Below are 21,055 nucleotides of genomic sequence, written 5' to 3'. Positions count from 1 at the left end.
CATTTTCTTCTGAAAATGTGTTTTTAAAAGAACTTTGTTTGCATGAACAGTCTGCATATTATAAATAAAACAAATACATATATAAATTTTAATAAAATGCGTACTTATAATATCTAAATAAATTTTTCAACAAAAACATATATTTTTCTATCTAAATTTTTCTTCAAATGGGCTTCAATAATTTTTGGCAGACAGGTTTCACATAGAAATAACGATGTTTTAATAAGATGCGCATCTTTTCTTTGCAGCTCAGTTTACCCCGGTCACTTTGCCCCGAATGTGTACTCAGTGGAAAATTAATTATTCAATAATGTTAGGATTAATGTTTTCTCAAACGCGTGTACATGTATGTTTATAAGCTTGTTATAAACACGCAGAAGAAGAATGAAGTTAAAATAACACATTTAAGACTCATTTATCCAAAAAGCTAAATTGAAAAGAAAACCAATTGGAAGTCTCTAAAACTTCATTTTTAATTTATTAAATAAATTTCCATTTTTCGATACCTGAATGTGCATAATTATCATTGTGATATTACACACATTTATTACGTCACCAAAATTTGTAAATATATTCTACTGTTAAAGAATAAATTAAGGAAGCTGATTTTACCCCGAGGTTCACTTTACCCCGGTCTACCCCTACAACGTTTGCATAAATAGTCCGTAACTGTTTTGGAGGCTGGTGAATTCCCGCGTGATGGATATTTCGGTTTATCGACCACCGCGGAAGGAGAGGAGACGCGGAGAAATCCAGTATTCCAGTCTACGAGCTTTAACTCCACGGTCCTCGGTTTAATCGCGAAATATTCCCGTCTATAGACTACTTGCATTCCATTTTGAAATAATTGCTTGTTCGCGCTCCCCGTGGAGGATATAAAGTTTCCCCATCGGTATACAACGGGGATCGTTTAGTATACCCGGGCGATAAATTCCCCCGGATGTCCCCGGCTACGCCGAGCTTCTTCTGCTGCCAAAAACACTCGAGAGCTGTTTACTCTCCATATCCATCGAGCACGTCCCACCCTTATTTTAATTTTTAATCGCGCGGCAACATCGACGTTTCCGGGAACGATTCATCATCCCGCCCTCGGCCCTATCGTTCGCCACTAACCGGACAAATATTTACTCACCGTTGAGGCTCTTGGAGTCGTACTGCTCGGTCTGCAGCGGCTCCCTGTAGATGATCGGGTCCATCCCCGCGAAATCGGCGACGGTGCCGGTGTAGAGCTCCCCGTCGACGAAGACGAAGGTGCTGTTGTGTCGCGGGTCGTACGGGCACATCGCCTGGCCCCCCTTCTCCTTGAGCATCGAGTAATTACCGGGGTGCACCCCGTAGTCCCGACACATCGGCTTGAACGCGTTCGTTGCGCACACCAGCAGCGTGTTGGCGTCTGTCTTCACAAGGATGCGGATATAGTTCTGGCAGTTTTCCTCGGGCGTGCCCTTAACCAGGCACATCTTCACGTCGCTGTCGGTCGAGTACCAAGACAGACTCTGCTGCTCGGTAAGATCGGTCAGGCTCAGGTTGTGCACGAGATTTCTGCAACGAGGAGAAAGAGGTACACGTGATTGAGCGGCTCGAGTCTCCGCCGCCTTTGTGCGCGACAGCCTTTTCAGCGCTGCCTGAATAGCCAGAGTAGTTTGACAAATGGAAGATCCCGGAATCGAGTCCCGGTTCAATAATCGCGTGACCGATTCTTTCCCTCCTTGCCTCGCAAGCTTCCGCCTTTAAACTCTCGCGAGACGCCGCGCGGCAACGCGGTCGAATCGGTTATTAAAGGATTTACAGGGAAACGGAGCCGCCTAAGTAGCCGAGCGTTTCCAACTGCCGGATCCCCGGACACATCTCTCCCTCCGAGCTCTTCCCCGGTTATTTCTCCAGCGCTGGCCCACAATTTATTCTACGGAGGATACCTCTCGATTCCACATTAATCACCGCGCCACCGAGACGACTCTTCCGTGTCCTTTTACCTTTTCCGCTTATCCAACGCGAATTCACCAATTTCCCGGGGAAATGCAGTCAGTCCCATCGCGTCGGATCGACAGAGGGGAAAGAAAAAAAGTCGATCGAAAGATCGAGCAGCGGAACCACGGAGGATTCGAGCACCGGCCCCCGATCCGTTTATTACAAACGGAGGGAGGATTTATGGTGCTCGCGCGGCTCGAGATTAATATTCCTGGGTCGGATCTCGCGTTGCCTCGCGAACGCGCGACTTCGGGGACGATTTAGTGCTCCCCGAAGCTACAGCGTTCCAGCTCGCTCGCCTCCAAACAATCTCGACCGGGTCAGGACCGACCCACCGGGGAAAAAGCGAGTCTAGCCGGCTGGCAAATCGATGGGACAATTAACGTAATTCGAGCAACGACGAGCGGCGTTCGCGTTCTCCTCGTTCGTTCACGGTCGCGATCCAATTATCGCGACGCTCCTGACACCGCCGATCCTTTCGTTTCCCTCTCGCGCGAAGATAATCGATCGGCCGAGGGCGACCTGCGACAGGGCGGAATCCGGTGGCCCGGTTGTAGTGGCTTCGATTAGGAGCGGTGCTCGAGGAGGCAGCGATTTCCCCGCCCAAGGAAAATGGGAAACTCGGCTCGGACGAATTTATCACCGACCTAAATGCCACACCGAAGAAACAGGCATCCCCGCGTCGTATCTCGCGTTTTAATTACAGCGTAACTTTTCTATCCCGAGCGAAGAGAGTCCTTGTTTTTTCGCTTCTTAAAAAGGATCCACTGGCCATGAAGTCGCGCTACCAGCGGCCGGATTCGAAGGCTCGTAAAATAAAGCGCGCAAAGAAGTTTCTAAATAAAGTTCGACGATCTCATTAACAGGGAAGAACAGCGCTCGGTGGCTGCTCTCAGAATTCATCGTCGGCGAGGAGAAAAGGAGTCGTAACAGGAGGAGAGAAAGGGCGAGGGAGGTGGGGCGCCGCTGGAGCGAAAATCCGTGGAAACGAGCTTCCCCGTGGAAAATACTCCGCGCACGTACACATCGAGAGGGCCCGGCCCGGGCGTCGATATCACACGGGCCCCTCGAACGAGCGCGCCAAGAAGGAGGGAGAAGAAGCGGTCCTTTAATTAAAGCACTCGCTCCAAATGAATCCTCTATTTACCTTCCGCCGACCAGAAGATAGTTCCCGTCTCGGAGCACCAGTCGAAAGTAGTCTGTGTGCGTCTCGTTCCCCGTAAACTTGAACACATCTTCCGCACCTGGAAAAGAAAAGCAGAGAAGCGACGGTTGGTTTTTGTTCCATCGTTTGAAAAGTGGAATTATCTTATTCATCTAATTAGTCGACGGTCTATCCACGTCGACGTCGCTCCTTTCGCAACGGCTAACGGCGCAGGACCAAAGACGCTCTCTACCTATCCGTCCTTTCTCCGCCCGTCGCCGTCGCCGCGTCGACGGGAGTAGCGGGTCGGCTTAATAAGCGTAATAAGTTCCTTTTGACCGCGGACCCGAAGAACAAAGCTCCGACCGATCATTAACGGATGTGCCTCTGCGATCGGTCATTTTTTTCAGCCCCCAGGAAGCTACTTCATTATCCGCTAATTACCTATCTATTAGTTCCTACGGCCCTCTCCCATTCCTCCCAGATCGATCGACCCTTCCACACGCCCGCCACCCTCCACCTCCCTCGCGATCTTCTTGGAAACCGATCGCCGCTCCCTCCCCGGCGAACGGACCCTCAGGAATTTCGCCGTCGTATTTCTAGGAGGGTGTTAATCACCGAAACGGCAAATCTCGGAATTACGAATCGCCGATCGAATCCACGGCGTCGAGCCACGCCGCACAGTGGGGCGCGTAACATAGGATTCGCGGAAAAAATATCAGAACTTCGGTGTTTCTCAATATTTTTGAGTACTTTTTTTTATATTATTTGTTAATAGCCAACGGTTATATGGACAGCAACATAAATAAAATCGAAGCATCTTTAACAAATGAAACAGTAATAAACCGAAGAAACGAAGAGTGCACAGCGCACTCGGGTGATTATGTATTAATAACAGCCAAAGTTGCAAATAGTTGCAGCCAATTTTTTTATGGCTGTTAATAGATGGTATTTGCTTTCAATTAGTACTATCTAGAGCCCGGAGGAAGGCGGAGCTTTGTTTATAAACCTAAAAGAGTTATTGAAAACTTGAAATACTGGGTAGCTTCATTTGAAGTCGTATAGTGGGATTACAGTGAAGAATTTTCGAAAAATATTTATGTCACAAATAAGCTGAGACTATACACATTCGAAATACATGCGGTAAAAAAATAAAAATATCTAGAGGAATTCAGAAAAAAATCGACAATCTCGTACGAATATTGACACGTTTCCCGTTAAAATACAAAAGGTTAACTTCAGATCAATTTTTCTTTGCAATTAACCTGAAAGAGTTGGGCAAAATCTAATCTAATTATAAATTATCGTACACGGTTTTCGTGCACCGAATGTTTACGAACTTTCGTTGCTATTTTATTTGTTATACATCCTTTAATTTTATTAACGCTCTTGCCCATATAACCCTCGGCTATTAAGAAGTGCCTAATATAAAAGAATATAGAAAAATATTGAGAATCGCCGAAGTTATGAGATTTTTTCCCGCGATTCCTATGTAAAGTACCCTACTGTGCGCCGTCCGAGGCAGATCCAAATCGGCAGGTAGGTATCTCGCATGCTGCTAGCATAATTATCGGGGCGTTTCCGCGTTTCGGCGTCAGTCAATGTCGTTGACTGGTCCCTGGAATCCGGTTGATGCAATTTAGGTCGGAGATAAGCACGCAATAGCATCAACGGTAACAATGAGCGGATGCTACGGTGAAGAGGGCCATTATAGATGGACCGCGCCCTCCTCCCATCCCTGCCTCTCCCATTCAGTCCGTCTTTGCGAGACGTTCGGTAAAGTAATTAACGTAATTTCGATCAACTTCCAGAGAGTCCGGCCCAGTCGGCCTTCGTTCATCCATCTCCGCATTTTCCTTCGTTCGAACCGTCTCCACCGTTCCATACACTCGGACCGCCATTCGGAACATTCGTTCCGGGTAAAACGGCAGCGCTCTGCTAGGTTCCCGAGGAAATAGCGCGAGTCCCAACAAATGCGAATGGATATTTTACGATATTTCGGCGCTCGAGAAACGCCACCTTAGATACGAGCTTGACCTGCCTTTACCGTTCAACTACCAACCATTTCTCGCTTCCGAATCTCTGGATGGGTGCCATTCTGCCTTCGCCCTCTCTCTCTCTCTCCTCCCTTGCTCGTATACTTTGGCATTTTCTCGTGGCGTTGCTTCCGAGTGTCTCCTCGCGGAGGATGATTCTCTCCGCTGGATGTACCGGCACACTCGAGTGACAAACGCAACAGGCCTGGAAGCTCGCGCGACGATTATCTATCGCTTGCCACCGGGCAACGTCTGAAGTGCAATTAACACGGCACTCTGACATCGGTCAATATCGATGACTGGGGGGCCAGCGCTGCGTCCCGCGTATGCGATTCTATTCCGGTCGCAGATAGCTGGGGAATATCGACGAACGGCAGCAGCGGACCATTATCGGGGGATCATACGTCTTGCACTGGAAACGAATTAACGTCACGTTGTCCTGCGTTACATTCGCCCCCGTTCGACAGGGGAGAGGGGTCGAGAGGCAGAGGGGGAGCGATTCCAGATGGGAAATCGGGACGCGATCGCTCCGGGGTATATACGGACGAATCCGTTGGCCGCTTATTAAACGTTTTCCGTGTGGAAACGTTACAGCGGTATTTACGGTATCTGCAGCTGACTGCTTTTCAACGCGCCCGAACGCGTCCCACGGTGAAATCGATAATTATCGGAGCCCCGGCGCGGCGGCTGTTCTTTGAAGCGCTTTCGAACCGAGTATTTTTCGCGCAGCCCGGACTGACGGCCCGAAAAAGGGTCACGCCGGAAAAAATTTGTTTCCGAGGGAATATGAACGAAAGAATAATCCCCTGGATCCGATTAGGAAAAGCATCGATCCGACGGATCCAGCGATCGGCGAGTGTCGCGGGGGCGGTTGATAAGAGCAGCGGATACGCGGTCTCTTTCGTTGATTGGCTTGGAAATTAAACGGGGCAGCTTGTAACTCCCATCGGCCCCCCCCAGGCTCGCCAGGTTATCGCTTTCCAAAATTAGCTGGTCGATTGCAATCGCGCGGCGTCCAGCATCGCTGGAAAGGCAAAGATCCAGCTGCAACGTCGGCCACTCTAATTTCCAGCTTGCAAATTGGCGCGAACCAGGGCACTTTTGCGCCCCCGTTCAAACGGTATAGGTAAATGAAACTACCCTTCGCTCGGACGCCCCGCGCAGAGGGACAGCGAAAATTGCAGCGAAAATCGGAAAACTGTGGCGCGAATAAAAGGTCGACCAGGGAACGGGCAGTCGTAACTGTTTCGACGAACTGTACCGTTGCCAATGAAATCCTTATCGAGATCCTCCTTCGAACAGCGCGAGATAAGACGTGCGTTTAATCGACAAGCGGTTGTCGGACAGAGTGCACTCGCGTCACCGCCAGACATTTGCGGTCAGCGGAGATTCATCGGTCCGAGAAGCTGGGCGATATCCGTGAAAGCCGATACAAAACGCGACCCGGCGTCGCGATATCGGCTTTCCCCCCATTTACGGCGCTAGTGGCTGGAACGCGGCGTTTCGGGGTGACAGAGGAGAGTGAGAAAGACCCCGGGACTTCAGTGGCCGCGACAATGGTAATTGCACTTTTTAACGAGCGACCTTTCGGCCGCGCTTCTAAGCGTGGCACAAAGCGCTTAAGCGCGTTTCGCGGGCCGCCGCGCCGCGTCGACGCCTCTTCCTGTCCGATTTCATTTCGACGCTTCAGTGTCTAGCGTTAATTGCGGCCCGCGAACCCGTGGGCGTTCTCGTTCCGTTAATTCCTCGACACCAGCGTATCGATTCGTTATCGCTGGAACGGCCAGGTGGCGAGTATTAGCAGGGAAACGCGACGTTTCTGCAAATCCAATAACCGTCTGGACGCGAATGTCGTCGGAGGACGGTTGCCCAATATTTCATCGTATCTCGAGCGAACGCTCGATCGGAGAGCAGCGCCGGAGCGGGCGGAGCCTCGATTGTTCGTGGACCGCTAAAAAATTGATCGAAGTGGATTTATCTGGTGCAGCGGGCCCAGGGGGGGAGCGAGGCCACAAATCACGTATATAAGTTTTCCCCGAAGCGCTGCCGCGCCGTGAAAGGGAGGGCGCGTATTCGGAAATATTGAACGCGTCTAAAGTTACGGCTCGGCCCGTCAAACTTCGCCGATCGAACTTTGCGAGATCGTTGCCGCTCCCTCCTCCACTCGCATCGCCATCGAAAACGGTGACAGACGCGATGGGAGGAAAGGAGAATTCCTCGGACGGATCGTTGCCGTGCGAGCGTCGGCTCGCAGCCACGCGATTAACACGGAAAGATGGAACACCTAGGGAATAGCAATTAAATGCACGAGCCGGGGGGCAAAGAGTGGAGGTCGAGCCTCCAGTGCGCCTCCACGTCGATCATCCTGCTACCCTTTCGCGGATCCCTCGGCCGGTAATTCGTTTCCCAGAGCGACTACGTGCGTGTTAAGTACGGTAGTTTCGCTGCACACACCTTGCCGCCCAGGGATGAATTATTCCGGACGGTTCTTCTACGCGAAATTGTTTCTGCAATCCCAAAGTCTAGGTAATTTGGGTCAAGGTGTAGATGAGGCTTATTAATATAGAACGCATAGTAGCTACGCCTTGAGGGGAACAACACCTTGAATCCCGGGAAAAAGTATGTTTTTTGTTAGATATCCGTATTTCGTAGGAAAGTCGTTGATACGGGGTTTAAATGTGCATGCAGTGGACTGTATTTTAGAATTTTTGGGTGACAAAATGTACAGTTTTAAACAAGTTATAGAGGTCGCTCTACGGAGCGCACCGCGTCGAACACGATCTGATGGTTTCCCACTTCTTTCACGTCGCGTTCATCTCAGGAAAAAAGGAGAGCATTTTTTTAATCTGTAATAATATAGTTACAGTTAAGCGTACGGAAATTTAATTACAATAATTTTTGGAGAAACCGCGGAGCTTAAAGGGGAAAGTTCTAAAATTTCGAGTCAGTTTAAGGAAACAATCAATATATTTTGGGGTGAAAAAAATAGTAAAAATAATTTATTTTTAATTTTCGTACGCTTAACTGTAACTACATTAATATAGATTAAAAAAATGCTCTCCTTTTTTTTATCAAATGAACGCGACGTGAATTAATTGGGAAACCATCAGATCGTGTTCGACGCGTCGCGCTCTACGGCGACCTCTATAACTTGATTAAAACTGTATATTTTGTCACACAAAAATTCTAAAATACTGTCCACTACATGACATTTAAACCCCATATCAATGACTTTCCTACGAAGTATGGATATCTAACAAAAAATTAAAAATATTGCACTTTTTCCGGGCTTCAAGGAAACCACTAACAAAAGACAATGTTAGGGATTTTTTTGTTTGTATAAATAAATATATAGGGCTTGGATTTTTTTATATATTTTGAAAGTAATCTTTATTTTGCTAGAAAAATTTTTTTTATTCAAAATTGTACAAAATGGCGGTGAACAAAATGACTTCCCGGAGCACTGCAAAAAAACTGGCCCACACTCCCGGGAATGACTGAATCATCTGAGATGGAAATTCAAAAAAGATATATAGACAGGAATATATTATCCTTGACCTAGCACAGGATTTTCGCAAAATTCGAATTATTTTGGAAATTATAGCACTTTAATTTTTTGCGTAATACTTTGCACTGAAACGCTTGCAAAAAATCGAATAATTAAAATATTCAAAAAATCCTACGCTAGGTCATAGATAATATATTCCTGTTTATATATCTTCTTTGCACTTCCGTCTCAGATGATCCAGTCATTCCCCGGCGTGTGGGCCAGTTTTTTTGCAGCGCACCGAGAAGTCATTCTATACAATTTTGCATAAAAAAAAAATTTCTAGCAAAATAAAGATTGCTTTAAAACTATATAAAAACTCCAAGCCCTATATATTTTTATTTACACGAGCAAAAAAATCCCTGAGTAACTTGGTCTTTTGTTAGTGGCTTCAGGGTGGAGTCCCCCCGTTAAGTACACACAACTTTGTCCGAGACTCGAGACGAATCTCTGTCGTTCGTTCAATTCATCAGCTAAAGCCGCGTATTCACCTGCGCATTCGCCCCGAATGTGCATTCGGCGCGCACCGATTTTTTGCTCGTCCGGTGTTCGGCGCGTGTTCGGGGCGCGGCGCGCATTCGGGCCGATCCGCTTGTTGGCGGTCCATCAAAGCGCGCATTCGGGTCCGAACAATACCATGAAAAGGACGCCGCAAATTTCACTCAACCCCGAATGCGCGCCGAATGCGCGCCGAATGCGCGCTGAGCTCCGAACGGGCAAAAAATCGGTGCGCGCCGAATGCACATTCGGGGCGAATGCGCAGGTGAATACGCGGCTTAATACGAATGGACGAGCAGTAGTTCCGTAAGGCAGATCCCATTTGCAAAGAACTTTGTAGCGTATGTACCAAGCAAGCCGGGATAAGAAGAACAAGCGGCGAATGAATAAAGGGAGAAGCCGACGGCTATCTCGGGCTGATCGTCTGCGGAGCGAGGGTAGACGCACGCCATTGGCCATCAAGCATTCTCGTCCACGTGAAGTGGATTATCCCCGATGGCGGCTCACCGCACGAGTGGACCCATGCCACACGAGGCCCCGTTTACACACAGGGGGTTAAGGAAAAGAGGCAAGGCGGAGAGGGGGTGAATGTGGCGTTATGTCGAGTGAAAGTCATTAAAGTTTCGCACGTGCCAGGGTGACGGCACCGCCAGGAAAGACCCTAGGCCATTATTTTTTAACGGCCCCCCTACAGCTACCACCCTCCCGCGGGCCACGTTTCCACGCACGTACACAGGTGGAACCGCGGTCTTCGACCCGCGGTTAAACCATGACTAATGAACGAGCCCATCAGCCGCCCGAGCCCTTCCGTTGCTTTTATCGCGCCCGAAACTGCGCGCAAAAACGGCTCGAGTCGCGGGTCCGGGGGTGCATCTAGGCGAGATCGCTTCGATTAGCCTCGAGCAGAGAGACCCGTTTCCACGAGCTCGCTCGCGTCCCGATAGATCTTCTCGATTCTACAGCCGCCACTGTGACGTCGAGAGGGCTTCTTTATCGCCCTGTCGCGCGAGGAAGTCAGCGTTTTTGTCGCTGATAACGGGAAGGGGGGGCAAGACTCGCCCCGGAGATCTTGCGGTCGGAGCAAGAGGATTCCCTTTGACGGCCTTTCAGCGAATCTCGATCGAACTGTGCGGCGTGCCCTAGCAGTCCACTCGCACGGGACAAAGCGGGCATGGTGTTGATCGCCCGAGCGCGCGGCCTACTTCATTATCCACGTACCTCGCGACGCGCAGCTCTCTCTCTCGTAATTTAACTTTTAATTAAATTAGCAGCGTTTGGTCTTCCGCGAGCACGCGTCCCCACGCGGAGCTCAATTTTCTTTGAGGAACGCGTCGCGGAAAGCGGAGCTTCCTGAAAAATTACCCTACCGTGGAACGGCCACTGTTCTCGCGCAGTCATGCGAGCGTCCCCGTTGTCACGGCGCGGCGCGGCTCGGAAACGCAACGTTAGCCGGCTCCGCTGAATGCACTTCAATTTCGTTGGGACAACACGTGTTTCCTTGGCCCGGGAAATCACAAGAGAAGCTTCAGGGACGGAGAAAAGTGGAAGTGGACAAAAATCGGAGCGGACAGACGCAGGACGCAGAAACGAAGAAACCACTGACAGAAGAACTTCGGTACCTACTGTGAAAGTTCAATAGTTTTTTTTTTTTGAAACTACATCTTCGTACAGGACCTCGATATATTCAAGAAGCATTCAAATTCACAGCCCTTTCTCGGTGGAAATCGGCCAGTGCTCGAGGGCGAGGCGATATTTTTCTCCAAACAGTGTCTCTCTCCGTGTGAAAACAATTTAAAACGAGTGAGTCGGGAAATTTGTCGCCCCATTGGACACTCCATTGGGATAAATGTTTGTTCAAGAATTTTCATATTAAAATACGAAGGGCGCGTCGCCATACGTGTGACGCTTCCCACTGTGGAAATGGACGGGTTACCCACTAACATCCGTCGCTCGCCTATGGTATCCATATGTCATAGTGGCCCATGTGTTCTACGAATTGCTGTCCTAGTTTTTCCAGACGCTGCTACGGAAGCACAGATAGAGCTTCGTTATTAACAGATGTCTAGGTCTGATTTCCCACAAGACCAGTTGCCTTATCATATAAAAGCCATTGGTCTTTCGTCCCATCCAAGACGACGTAGCCGTCTCCGTTTTTAGAGCATCGGATGACGCATTTAAGCGAGTTTAAAATGATTCAAGAGCTTAATTTATCGCCTCCTCCCCCTCCCCCACTGTTTTGTTTCGAGAATTCGGCAGATTAGCCGATCCGGTGTAACAAAGAAAATGTTTCCAGCAGAACGAACTGAACGCACAAATGCGGAATACAGTAAGGGGAGACGGCTCGGCGTATCGACGCCGTCGAGCACGTAATTTCGCTGGTAGAGAAGGACCAAACGTTATCGGAAGGACCTAACAATCCGATTCCGCCACAATGTCGTTACGTCGTCGTCGAAGACGTTCCCCGAGCGCTCTTCCCTCGTATTTACCTTTTATTTTCCCCGCTTTCGTTCCCCGTCGGGTTTACATCGCTAACGAGGGACACCAATCGAAGCGCCTCGTTTGCGACTTGGCTGGACCGACCCCCCATTTCCCTTCCACGCTCTCTTTCTCTCCCCGGTTATTCGATGATCCCGGCATACAGACAACGAACTATCGCAGTTCCGCCGAGTGCGCTTCAAATTCGATACTTTTGCAAGGAAAATGGCGAATTATTTCGAACGAGGGGACGCCTGCCGCGAAAAGAGAGTGGCAGCGCGTTTCGCCAAACTAACTTGCCACGTTTCTGAGGTTATTCCTATCGATATCCGAAGAGGACGGCGCTCGCAGGGGCATTAAGGGGGTTTGTGAAATTCTTTGTGAATTTTTTCTACAAAAACGGTTCGACAAATTAATCTGAGATTTGGCAGGCTGTTTTACTGTATCTTGAGCTATTGTTCTGAATTTTTGTGTGACGGTGAAAAATAAAACATGGCAGATACGAAAAGAGCGTTGAAAAATAATCGGGTGGTCCTGGCGTTGACGAAAAGTACTGTAAGATTTATCCGAAACACAAAAAAGAAAAGAGATTCTTAATCTATATGGATGTGGCTATCGATGATAGTAGATTTATTAATAAATATAAAAAAATGTTAAAATGGCAGCCTTTTGAAGAAGGCGAAGCGTCCTGATTTGAGTCTGAAAGTTTCTAAAAAATTTACACGTAAATCTATTTTTTATGGGCACTCACGAAGAAACGATGTGGTCTGTTTTGCAGAAATTAATAAATTCATCTCCTGACATTTCGATATACTATTGTGCCAATTTTGGTACACTTCTCGAATATAGTTCTCCTGTTTCAGGCTAAAAACTGAAACTATAACCCTCTCTTTTCGACTCTGCCACATGCCACTGTGGTAAATGCATCAGCTTTAATTAACAATTTCTCGATAACTATGTGGTAAATCGATTTTAAACTTCGCACACGGCTTTCTTGTATTCGAAATTAGTTTTGAACGAAATTCGAGAGAACTCTTGAATTTAGTAGATCATCCAGGAACCACATTAATAACAAGCGATCGCATTTGGAGCGTCTATTCCTGGCGAATAACTCGATTTCCGGCGATCGTCGAAAATAGAAGCAGACGCGGTAAAGTTTTATGCGGAGCCGTGTCGGGAGAAATGTGGGGGCTGTCACTGTCGCCAGGGGCCACCTAAAAACGTAGCGTACCGTAAAATGGAGGAACTTCGGCTCGCGGGTTTGACCCTGGCATTTATCGCGTCGGTGCACATTTTAGGAGCGTAAGGGGCGGCGGAGACACGTCTCCTAGAAAACGAGATCATCCGCCATTGAGGGAGCCGCTCGATCAGCATCGCGATCGTTAGCGCGCCCCTCGGCGTATCTGGCTTGTCACCTCGACGCGTAATGCCCTTCGATCGCCACGGCGATCGCGCACGCGCCCTTGTCCGGCGAGCAACATCGAGCGATTTCTTCACCGTCTCCCAAAGATTTCCCAGGAATTTACTTCGTCGAATGGCAGCCCTTCTATGAAAGAGCATTCAAAGCGCGCTCGCCTACACACCGGGAACGAAAAACTGGATCCCGATTGGAGAATCGCAGCGAAGTGAACGAGGAGCCACCTACGGCAAACAGGCCGGTTGCAACGGCCGAGAGACCTGCAAGAATTTGAGGAATGCGCTAGACAGAAGTTCGATTCTTGAACACTAACGCTTCATAGGACGCGCGGCACGCGATGCTCCGAAAGGAGGTCAGCTCTCAATGGTCCCTTTCAAGCGGCAGCAGGGGGAGCACATTTGATTCCGGCATCGCAATCGTACGCGATGCATTCTTCAAACTCATATCCATAGAATCTGTCCTCCACGCCGTGGAGAATAGATTGCGTTCCCGGGAGTTTCATTTTCTACCCTTGAAACAGTCGGACCGCGTAATACATACATAGGCGGGCAACTATATGCAGACGTTATTATTGGCTTTACGGCAGGACGCTGTGTATATGGGTCAGCAGCGTGCCGCGGACTTGGAGCCACAGGGGCGGGGGCGCGGAGAGTTTGCCATCGAACGAAACAAATGCCGATCGCGTCGAGAGATGTCCGCGCTCAAGCGCATAAAGTAGAGCTCATCGGCAGCGGTGATCCGCAAAGTTACGTTCCCAACAGATGTACCGAGCGTTGGATCCGGACGAGGTAGTTCGAACGGGAACTCGGATGGAACGGAGGCCAAGTTTGCCAACTGCCAGGAAAGCGGGCAATCTTCAATTAGCGGGGAGGAAAAACAAAATACGGAACGGCGGGCGCCGGCGAGGAGCGAGCGCGCCGAGTTTGCCAGCCTGCCGGAAACCCAGCTCGACCTAGTTCCCAGATGTACCCCGGGCTCGGAGGCGAGCCAGAGACGTCCTTATCGCCGCGATAAGTCAAGGATGGAGCGGTATCCGTGTCTCGGCCGTGGCAACGGAAACGCCTACGAGAATGCACGAGCCGTGGTACCGTCGGTGTCGGGACACCGAGGCCTGACTCGCGTCCTACGCTTAGCTAAGTGGATCCTCCTCTCGCGTCGATACGTTCGCGTTACACCGGATCGCACTTTGCTCGCGTTGCCTCGCGCACGAGCTTCGGGCCGAATCCAGCCGCCCAAGGAATCGGGATTCTTGCTGCGCAATGAGAAAAGGCGCCGGAGAGGTCTCCCCGTGCACGCGTGGCGTTTGCCTATCGCAGGACTTGCCGGCGACTGTGCGAGAACTATTCTTGTTCAAGCGCTGCTACTGCGGTTTCGTTAAGAGATAGAAACGCGAAGTTGCATAATAGATCTCGAGATTCGCGCGACCGTCGCACAGAAACGCTCCCATTAAATTAATGCCTGTTTTCAGTCGTTTCGGGCGCGAGGAGGAACGGGCGGAAAACTCGGAATCGCAAACCCCGACCGCGACTCGCAATAATTGGTAGGCCACAGCCGTGAATCGTTTGCGAAACTGCATCGCGCCGCGCAGCGTGCGGGGCTAGCGCAAATGCAGGATTAATCATTCAAAACGGACATGGCCGCGCGGCCGCGAAATTCGGCCCCGACGGTTAATTAGTAGCGCCCGCGCCGATCGAAGCGACCAAGTTTCGTTTCGCGTCCCTGCGCGCGATCTTCTCGCTTCGAAATGTAATTAACAGGTAGCAGAGGAGCGCGATCGAGTTGCAATCAACGGGTCGGCGGGTCATTCTCCTTTCGCCGGTTGAAAAGATGGAATGCCAAAGGGCGTCACTTAAATCTCACAGCTCTGCTGCTAACTCGTACCGTCGCGCACCGCTCCGCGATACCTACTTCGAGTTTAGTTCGGAATTGTTAATCAGCGGGATAAACAACGGCTAACGAATTTTGTAATTAAAAACCGCCGACCGGATGGGGACCGACCGAGTGAAACTGGCAGGCTCTGAAAGGGGGCGATCGACGGCCACAGGGTGACATCGAAAACGCATTAACGCCCCCCCCACCCCCGTCGGAGATTATTAATTTTGTATCGCGCGGTAAATAAAGCGAATATATTACACCTCAGATGAATAAATCTAAATATCATTACGAGCCAACGGGCTAATTCGATCGGTGGAGTATAATAATTCATGGAAGTCGTTTCCCGGCCAGTTTTTTTATTTTAATAATTTATAACGCAGCGATCGGTGCGAGGTTTTTCGATCAGCGTTCGGCTCCAGACACTGACAAGTAAACGTTCACTTATAGCCGTTTCTCGCATACGCCTTGAGGCTATTAAATGTTATTGATAACACGAGTAAAATAAGTCCATTGCAGATATAATTTTCAGGATTTCTTAGTTACTACGAGTACTTTAAAAATATATATCCCAAATTGGGAAACTCTATTTCTCATAACTGAATGTTTAGGGCAAGGTGGAACTAAAAAATCCCGTTTTTCATATAAACACCTATGTAAAATTTAGTTATAACAATCTAGAGATATCTGGTGTTATTTTGTATAAACTATAACTATTATGCTTTACGATCACGAAGTTCTTTTGTTGATATTGTTATTTTCTGTTCAGTTATACCACAAAATGTTTGTCAATGCAAAATGGACTTCTTGGACTCTTTTCAAATCAACAAATATATATTAAACCAATTCTCTTTGGTACCTATAGATACAATATTGAAAGGAAAGCATGGCTTCTTTAACAAAAAATAAAAATATAAGTCAAAGGTTCACTTTGAACTAAAATCTAAAAAAATCGCTCAAATAAAACAAAAACACTATTTAAAGGCTTTAGCATCATTTCTTTATACTTTGGCCATATTATTATGAAAACAAATAATAAAATAATGTTTTCAGTCTGAGGGACTTTTTGCCGCAATGGTACCTCAATAATTTCTACGATATATACGTTAGCAAATAATATCATTCAGCGATAAACAATATCATGCACACGTTACTAAAGGAACATAAATCTTAACGTTCTTAGCTGATACGTTTGTAAACTGTGGTTTACTTCGTATGAAACAATAAAGCTGACGTATTTCTTTTGGTTTTCGATACATAAAATAACGAAGGCGTCGCGTAATTCACACGAACGTAGTCACCTCCGTTTCTTCTCGCCTTCTACATAGTACACTGCGAAACTCAATACCTTGTTTAGGAACAGAGATTTTTAATTCGGGACTTTCTACCCGCCAAGCTTTTAGCCCCACCCTACCCTACTTGCGAGCACCTTGCGACGTAATAACAAAACCGATCAGACTGACGATTGCGTCCTTAATTTCATCCCCCATTGGAGGAACGTCCACTTCTCCGAGTGGATCGGTTTTATTTCAATTTTCTTGGCCGTTACCGAAACGAGCGCGTTCGAACATTGAACCGAGCCCGCGTTCCGTTCCACGCTACTAGCGAGTGCTCGCATCCAGCAACGATAATGAATTTACGGCCACCGTGCAGAATGTTCCGCTTGTTATCGAAGTTTGCTGAAATGCCCGTTACGCGACGCGATTTTCGAGGAAAATAGAGAGGGGGGGAAAACGGTGGAAGAAGCGAGGGTCGTATTTTCTCGACCCCTCTCGCGCTCGCCGGTGCCCCCGGTCGGCTACCGGTTACCGCGTTAAAGGCGGGAATATATACGTTCCCGCAAAAGGAAACGGGTCGTATATATCCTTACGGTGGTTAACGCTCCGGCGGCAATAATAAATTTATGGGGACCATAGAGAAATTTCGGTCGTTACCGGACTCGAGGCGGAACGCTCCGCTCGCAGCCACGCGTCCGATATATCCGATCGGGCTGTAATCCCGGCTACTTCCGGGGGCAGAATTTTCCGCGTAAACAGATCTGCCGACAGGTGACGGCGTCGGCCGTAACCCTCGTCCAGGCGAAGGGACGACGGAACGCCGGGCCGACGGCGCGGTTATTTATGAAAGTGGACGTATCGCCGGGCCGGGCCCGGCCGGGCGCGCACCGTTAATGAAACTAATTACGCGATGCAACGCGATGCGAGCCGCTCTTACGTACGTGCAGGCCGTAGCTGCCGCAGAATCACGATCGCCCCAGCGAAATTAATTGGATTACCAGCCCCCGGTGTTTGCCCGGTCTTAATGCCGACGGACGTGCGCGGCTTGATCTAATAAATCAATCGTCGCCGGCCACTCTATGGATTTATCGTGCGATACGTTATCGTGGCTGATTACCATCGCGCCAGCCGCTGGAAACGCGAGGCCCTGTTGCCCTGTTGCCCTTCGCGCCGAGGCATTATGGAATCCACGGAAATCCACCTGAACATCGCTGTAAACTTCCTCGGCTATCGTTGTGCAGGGACGCTTGACGGTCAGGCGGACTTAATACGGGGCCCCTTTCACTGACAATACCTAATATCTTATCTAGAAGCTATTCGCGATACTTGCAATCGAGCTCTGAACCTGAATAGACGCTTGATCCTTCCCGCGCTACTCCAAACGCTCGAAATTCATGCATATTCACCCTTGTTCCTAGCAGCGGCTAGAATAATATCACTGGAATGCCTTATCGCATCGCAAAGTACTGATCCCCGTGTTACGTCTCTTCTAATGGATAACGCATCCGATGTCGGCGCTATTTATGGAGCGCCTTGTTCCCGGGGAAAAGCTAAACGCTGCTGGCAGCGGCGCGGAAGAGTTACACCGGACGTTGACGCTTCAGAGAATTGAGCAAACAACTATCGCCGAGAGGAAAGCGGTTCCCAGCGGCGATCGATCAAACGTTAATCGATGAGACGCGGGGAGACGCGAATTTTCGAATTTCCACGCGCGTACACGCGGGCAAACTCCGGCGGCGATAACGAACAAGGGCCAGGTCTGAACCGGGCTATCGAGCGTCATCCGTCATTCGAGCTATCGTCCTTCCGAGACGAGCAAATGGATCCCGCTTTAATTAATCAAGGAAGCGAAGGTCTCGTTAAAGCGACACCGCGCTGCAAGAAGTCCATTAACCTTCCGGCATATTAACACCGCCTCTTTAAATATTTCCGTTCCAAGGGCCATTCAGGGTAGGATCCTCAGGGCTGTGCAGTTGCCACCCCAAATGCGAATTTTTGCAAAAAATCGATGGTATTCGGTTGTCCATCGTTTTTCCAAGCTTCAAAAAAAGTTACAAAGAAATAAAAAAAATTTTATCAGCACCCCATGAAAGCTTTTTAAGGATTTGTCAGTGGGAAATGGCTGTCCAGGACCTAACCCAGTCCACGCTTGTCCACCCAAAGTCTTTGTCCACCCTCCAGAATTGAATTAGATAAATGATTTTGATAATTTATTTGAAAAGAAATCGAACTCAAATATGGTTTGATTCAGACGCACCGTACTATTTGGCTATTTTGATTAATAATTCGATTCTGCAGGGCGGAGAAACGAATGCCATGGATTATTTACAAAAATTCGCATCGGGGGTGCCAATTTCACAGACCTAGAATTCTCCCATGGCGACTGAAGCGGAGCAACTCGGTCGTCTCTAGTAACAAGCGTCGAGCTCGCCCCTCCATAAATAACGGAAAATTGACAGCGCTTTTTCGCGAATAAAACTTTCAACTCGCCGCCCCGCGGAAACGCTGAAGAATTATTGGAAGCCTCGCGGATTTCAGATGAAACACAGCGAGTGCACGCGTTGCGTCGAGAGTTTCGACTGTTCCAGCAATATGCACTTGCCGACGAACAACCAATGCGACTTGCGCGCGTTCGTCTACCCATTCATTCTCGCTCCGTCCCGTTTGCGCCCCCTCGGCTCTTTCCTCCCCCGGCCGCCGGAGCTCGATCTGCAAAGGATGTTTGCCCACCGAACCCTTTGTCTCTCCTCCTCTCGTTCGTATTTGATTCGCGTAAGGGAGTTTCATACGACTTTGTTTGCGCTCGCGATCTCCCCCCGAAAGAGCGGCTCCTTCGGGCACTCGGAAGCGGAGCGCGCGCGACCGTCTTCCGACAGAAAACCTCGTTGCCCCGGCCCACTTGCGCGCGGCCGCGGGCATTTGCGGCTTCCCTCGACGAGACCCAACCCTCGAGGATTTTCTTCGAGGGACCGCCCGGGAAAAAAATAGAGGAATTCGACATCGAGACTGCCGGCGCTGCGGCTTCTCCAGCGGAGCAGCCAATTCGTAGGGCTACCTTCGCGTATGGCGGCTTTATGTTTCATCGGGGTCTCGCGCGCGACGCATGGCAAGCGCAATTCCAGCGAAATGTAAAGCGAGGAGGGCTCTAGGAATTCCCTTGGTTCGCGTAGCGGGAACATATTGCGCGAATACTCCTAGTTGTATTAAATTCCAATGGCACTCGGGGCCGTTGCTTCTCGCGGCGCCGTAGGAACCGTTGCCGCGGTTCGAGATTGATACCGCGCGACGATAATTAGCCCCGCTAACGGCTTCGGGGAAAGGCTCGGCCTAAAGTGCAGTTTCCTTTTCACCTGTGCCGACCCGAATAGGCAACCGTTATCGAAAGGAAAGTGTCGCCCGGCAGGGTTGCGTGCGTGTTCGGCAGGAAGCATACCTAATCATTTGCTCGCAATTGTTCGCATCAACAAGTGGCAAGCGATGGGAGGGGCAGGGTGAAGACCGATAGCCGTAACGCTCACAAAGGGACCCCGGTGCCGATACTTTGATGATGGACGAACGCACGCAACCGCGGTGAAGGCTGTCACGATAGCCTGTTCGTCGACCGTTTTGTTAGGCAACGGGGTTCAATCGATACTACACGTCGCGCGAGTTTACCTGCATCGTTTTTTTCATCGTAATCGGCTACCTGGCCGTCCAATATTTACATGCTGCTTCGCGACCCGCGCGCCCTACGAGAAATTTCCTTGTCACGAACCGGAGAGACGCTTGGAGCACTTGGGGACTGTTTTAAAGCGTTCCCAGTGCGATAGCGCGGAGAAATATAGATCCGGATTAACACTTCGGCAAAGTCGGAACTGCGTGGAATCGATTATTAATTAGCAGGTGAGTCGACTCGTGGATTGGACGCGACCCTTGACAGAACGCTCGATAACCGTTAGGTACCACATTTCTCCAGGGCAAGGTTACTATATACATTATTTGATCGAACGTCGATTCATCTGGCCTCGGGTACCTACTAGCTGGACTCTTTTCATGCAACGGGAACGGCAGAAGCGAAACGGGGCAGCATCGACGCGTGGCTTAATTGCCTTTCGCCCCGCGAAACATCGAATTCTCGTCGAGCATCGTTCGGCCCAATTTTCGCGGTGGCAATCTTAACATCGAGATTAAATTGGACGGCGACTATGGCCGTACGACGGCCGATCCGCAGGGCACACCTGCTCGGCAAATGCACACAGCGGTCGATAGTCGATACTCTCTCGTCCGGCCGAGGAGAATTGCTGTCAGCCGTCGAGACCGAACACGGCCACGTCGCGATATTTTATCGGAAATCGCCTGCTCGAGATCGGCCGAGATGCTGAGCCGCTGCAGCGCCTTCCACCTGCCTGGGACACCTTCTCGGCCTCGAATTTCGCCCATTCTCCGCTGCCCTGTTTATCTACAGATGTCAGTGTTCCTACTAACGATCTGCGATCTACTTCGTTTCGTTCGTGACACTTGAGTGTAGCTAATTGCGTTTGTCGGGCTTCGTTGGTATGGATCGCCGAGCTGAATTTCGCGTAGAAATCGATCGATGTAGCGGACGGTAACGATCCCTGAGACTACACCGGGCATAATACGGGCTTAGTGGCGGCTCCGAGCCGTTGACACGATGATTGATTAAAAAATACAAGCGATAGTTATGCAGTGACGGATGAACGCGCGGGATCACGATAAACGGGGTTGTCGCGTCGAGTAGCAGCCTGCCCCGTGGATTTTGTTAAATACACCGCGGAAAACTGATATTTCTATCCGCTGGGAACTGCCTTGACGCGATATTTG

At 49.5% G+C, this 21,055-nt stretch overlaps 1 protein-coding gene across 2 annotated transcripts in view; it reads right to left on the bottom strand.

Moving 5' to 3' along the window:
• Positions 1-21,055, bottom strand: part of Sema1a (semaphorin 1a) — a 176,850-nt gene that overhangs the window by 18,617 nt on the left and 137,178 nt on the right. For both annotated transcript variants that reach the window (XM_076813103.1, XM_076813101.1), the window contains exons 3-4: positions 3,116-3,212; positions 1,133-1,542 (exon numbers count right to left, since the gene is read on the bottom strand). In XM_076813103.1, coding sequence (XP_076669218.1) covers positions 1,133-1,542; positions 3,116-3,212 — 507 coding nt within the window. The remainder of the gene's footprint in view (positions 1-1,132; positions 1,543-3,115; positions 3,213-21,055) is intronic.

Source organism: Andrena cerasifolii, chromosome 5 (genome assembly GCF_050908995.1).
Source record: "Andrena cerasifolii isolate SP2316 chromosome 5, iyAndCera1_principal, whole genome shotgun sequence".
NCBI classification, from domain to species: domain Eukaryota; kingdom Metazoa; phylum Arthropoda; class Insecta; order Hymenoptera; family Andrenidae; genus Andrena; species Andrena cerasifolii.
This window is presented reverse-complemented; position numbering and strand designations above follow the sequence as displayed.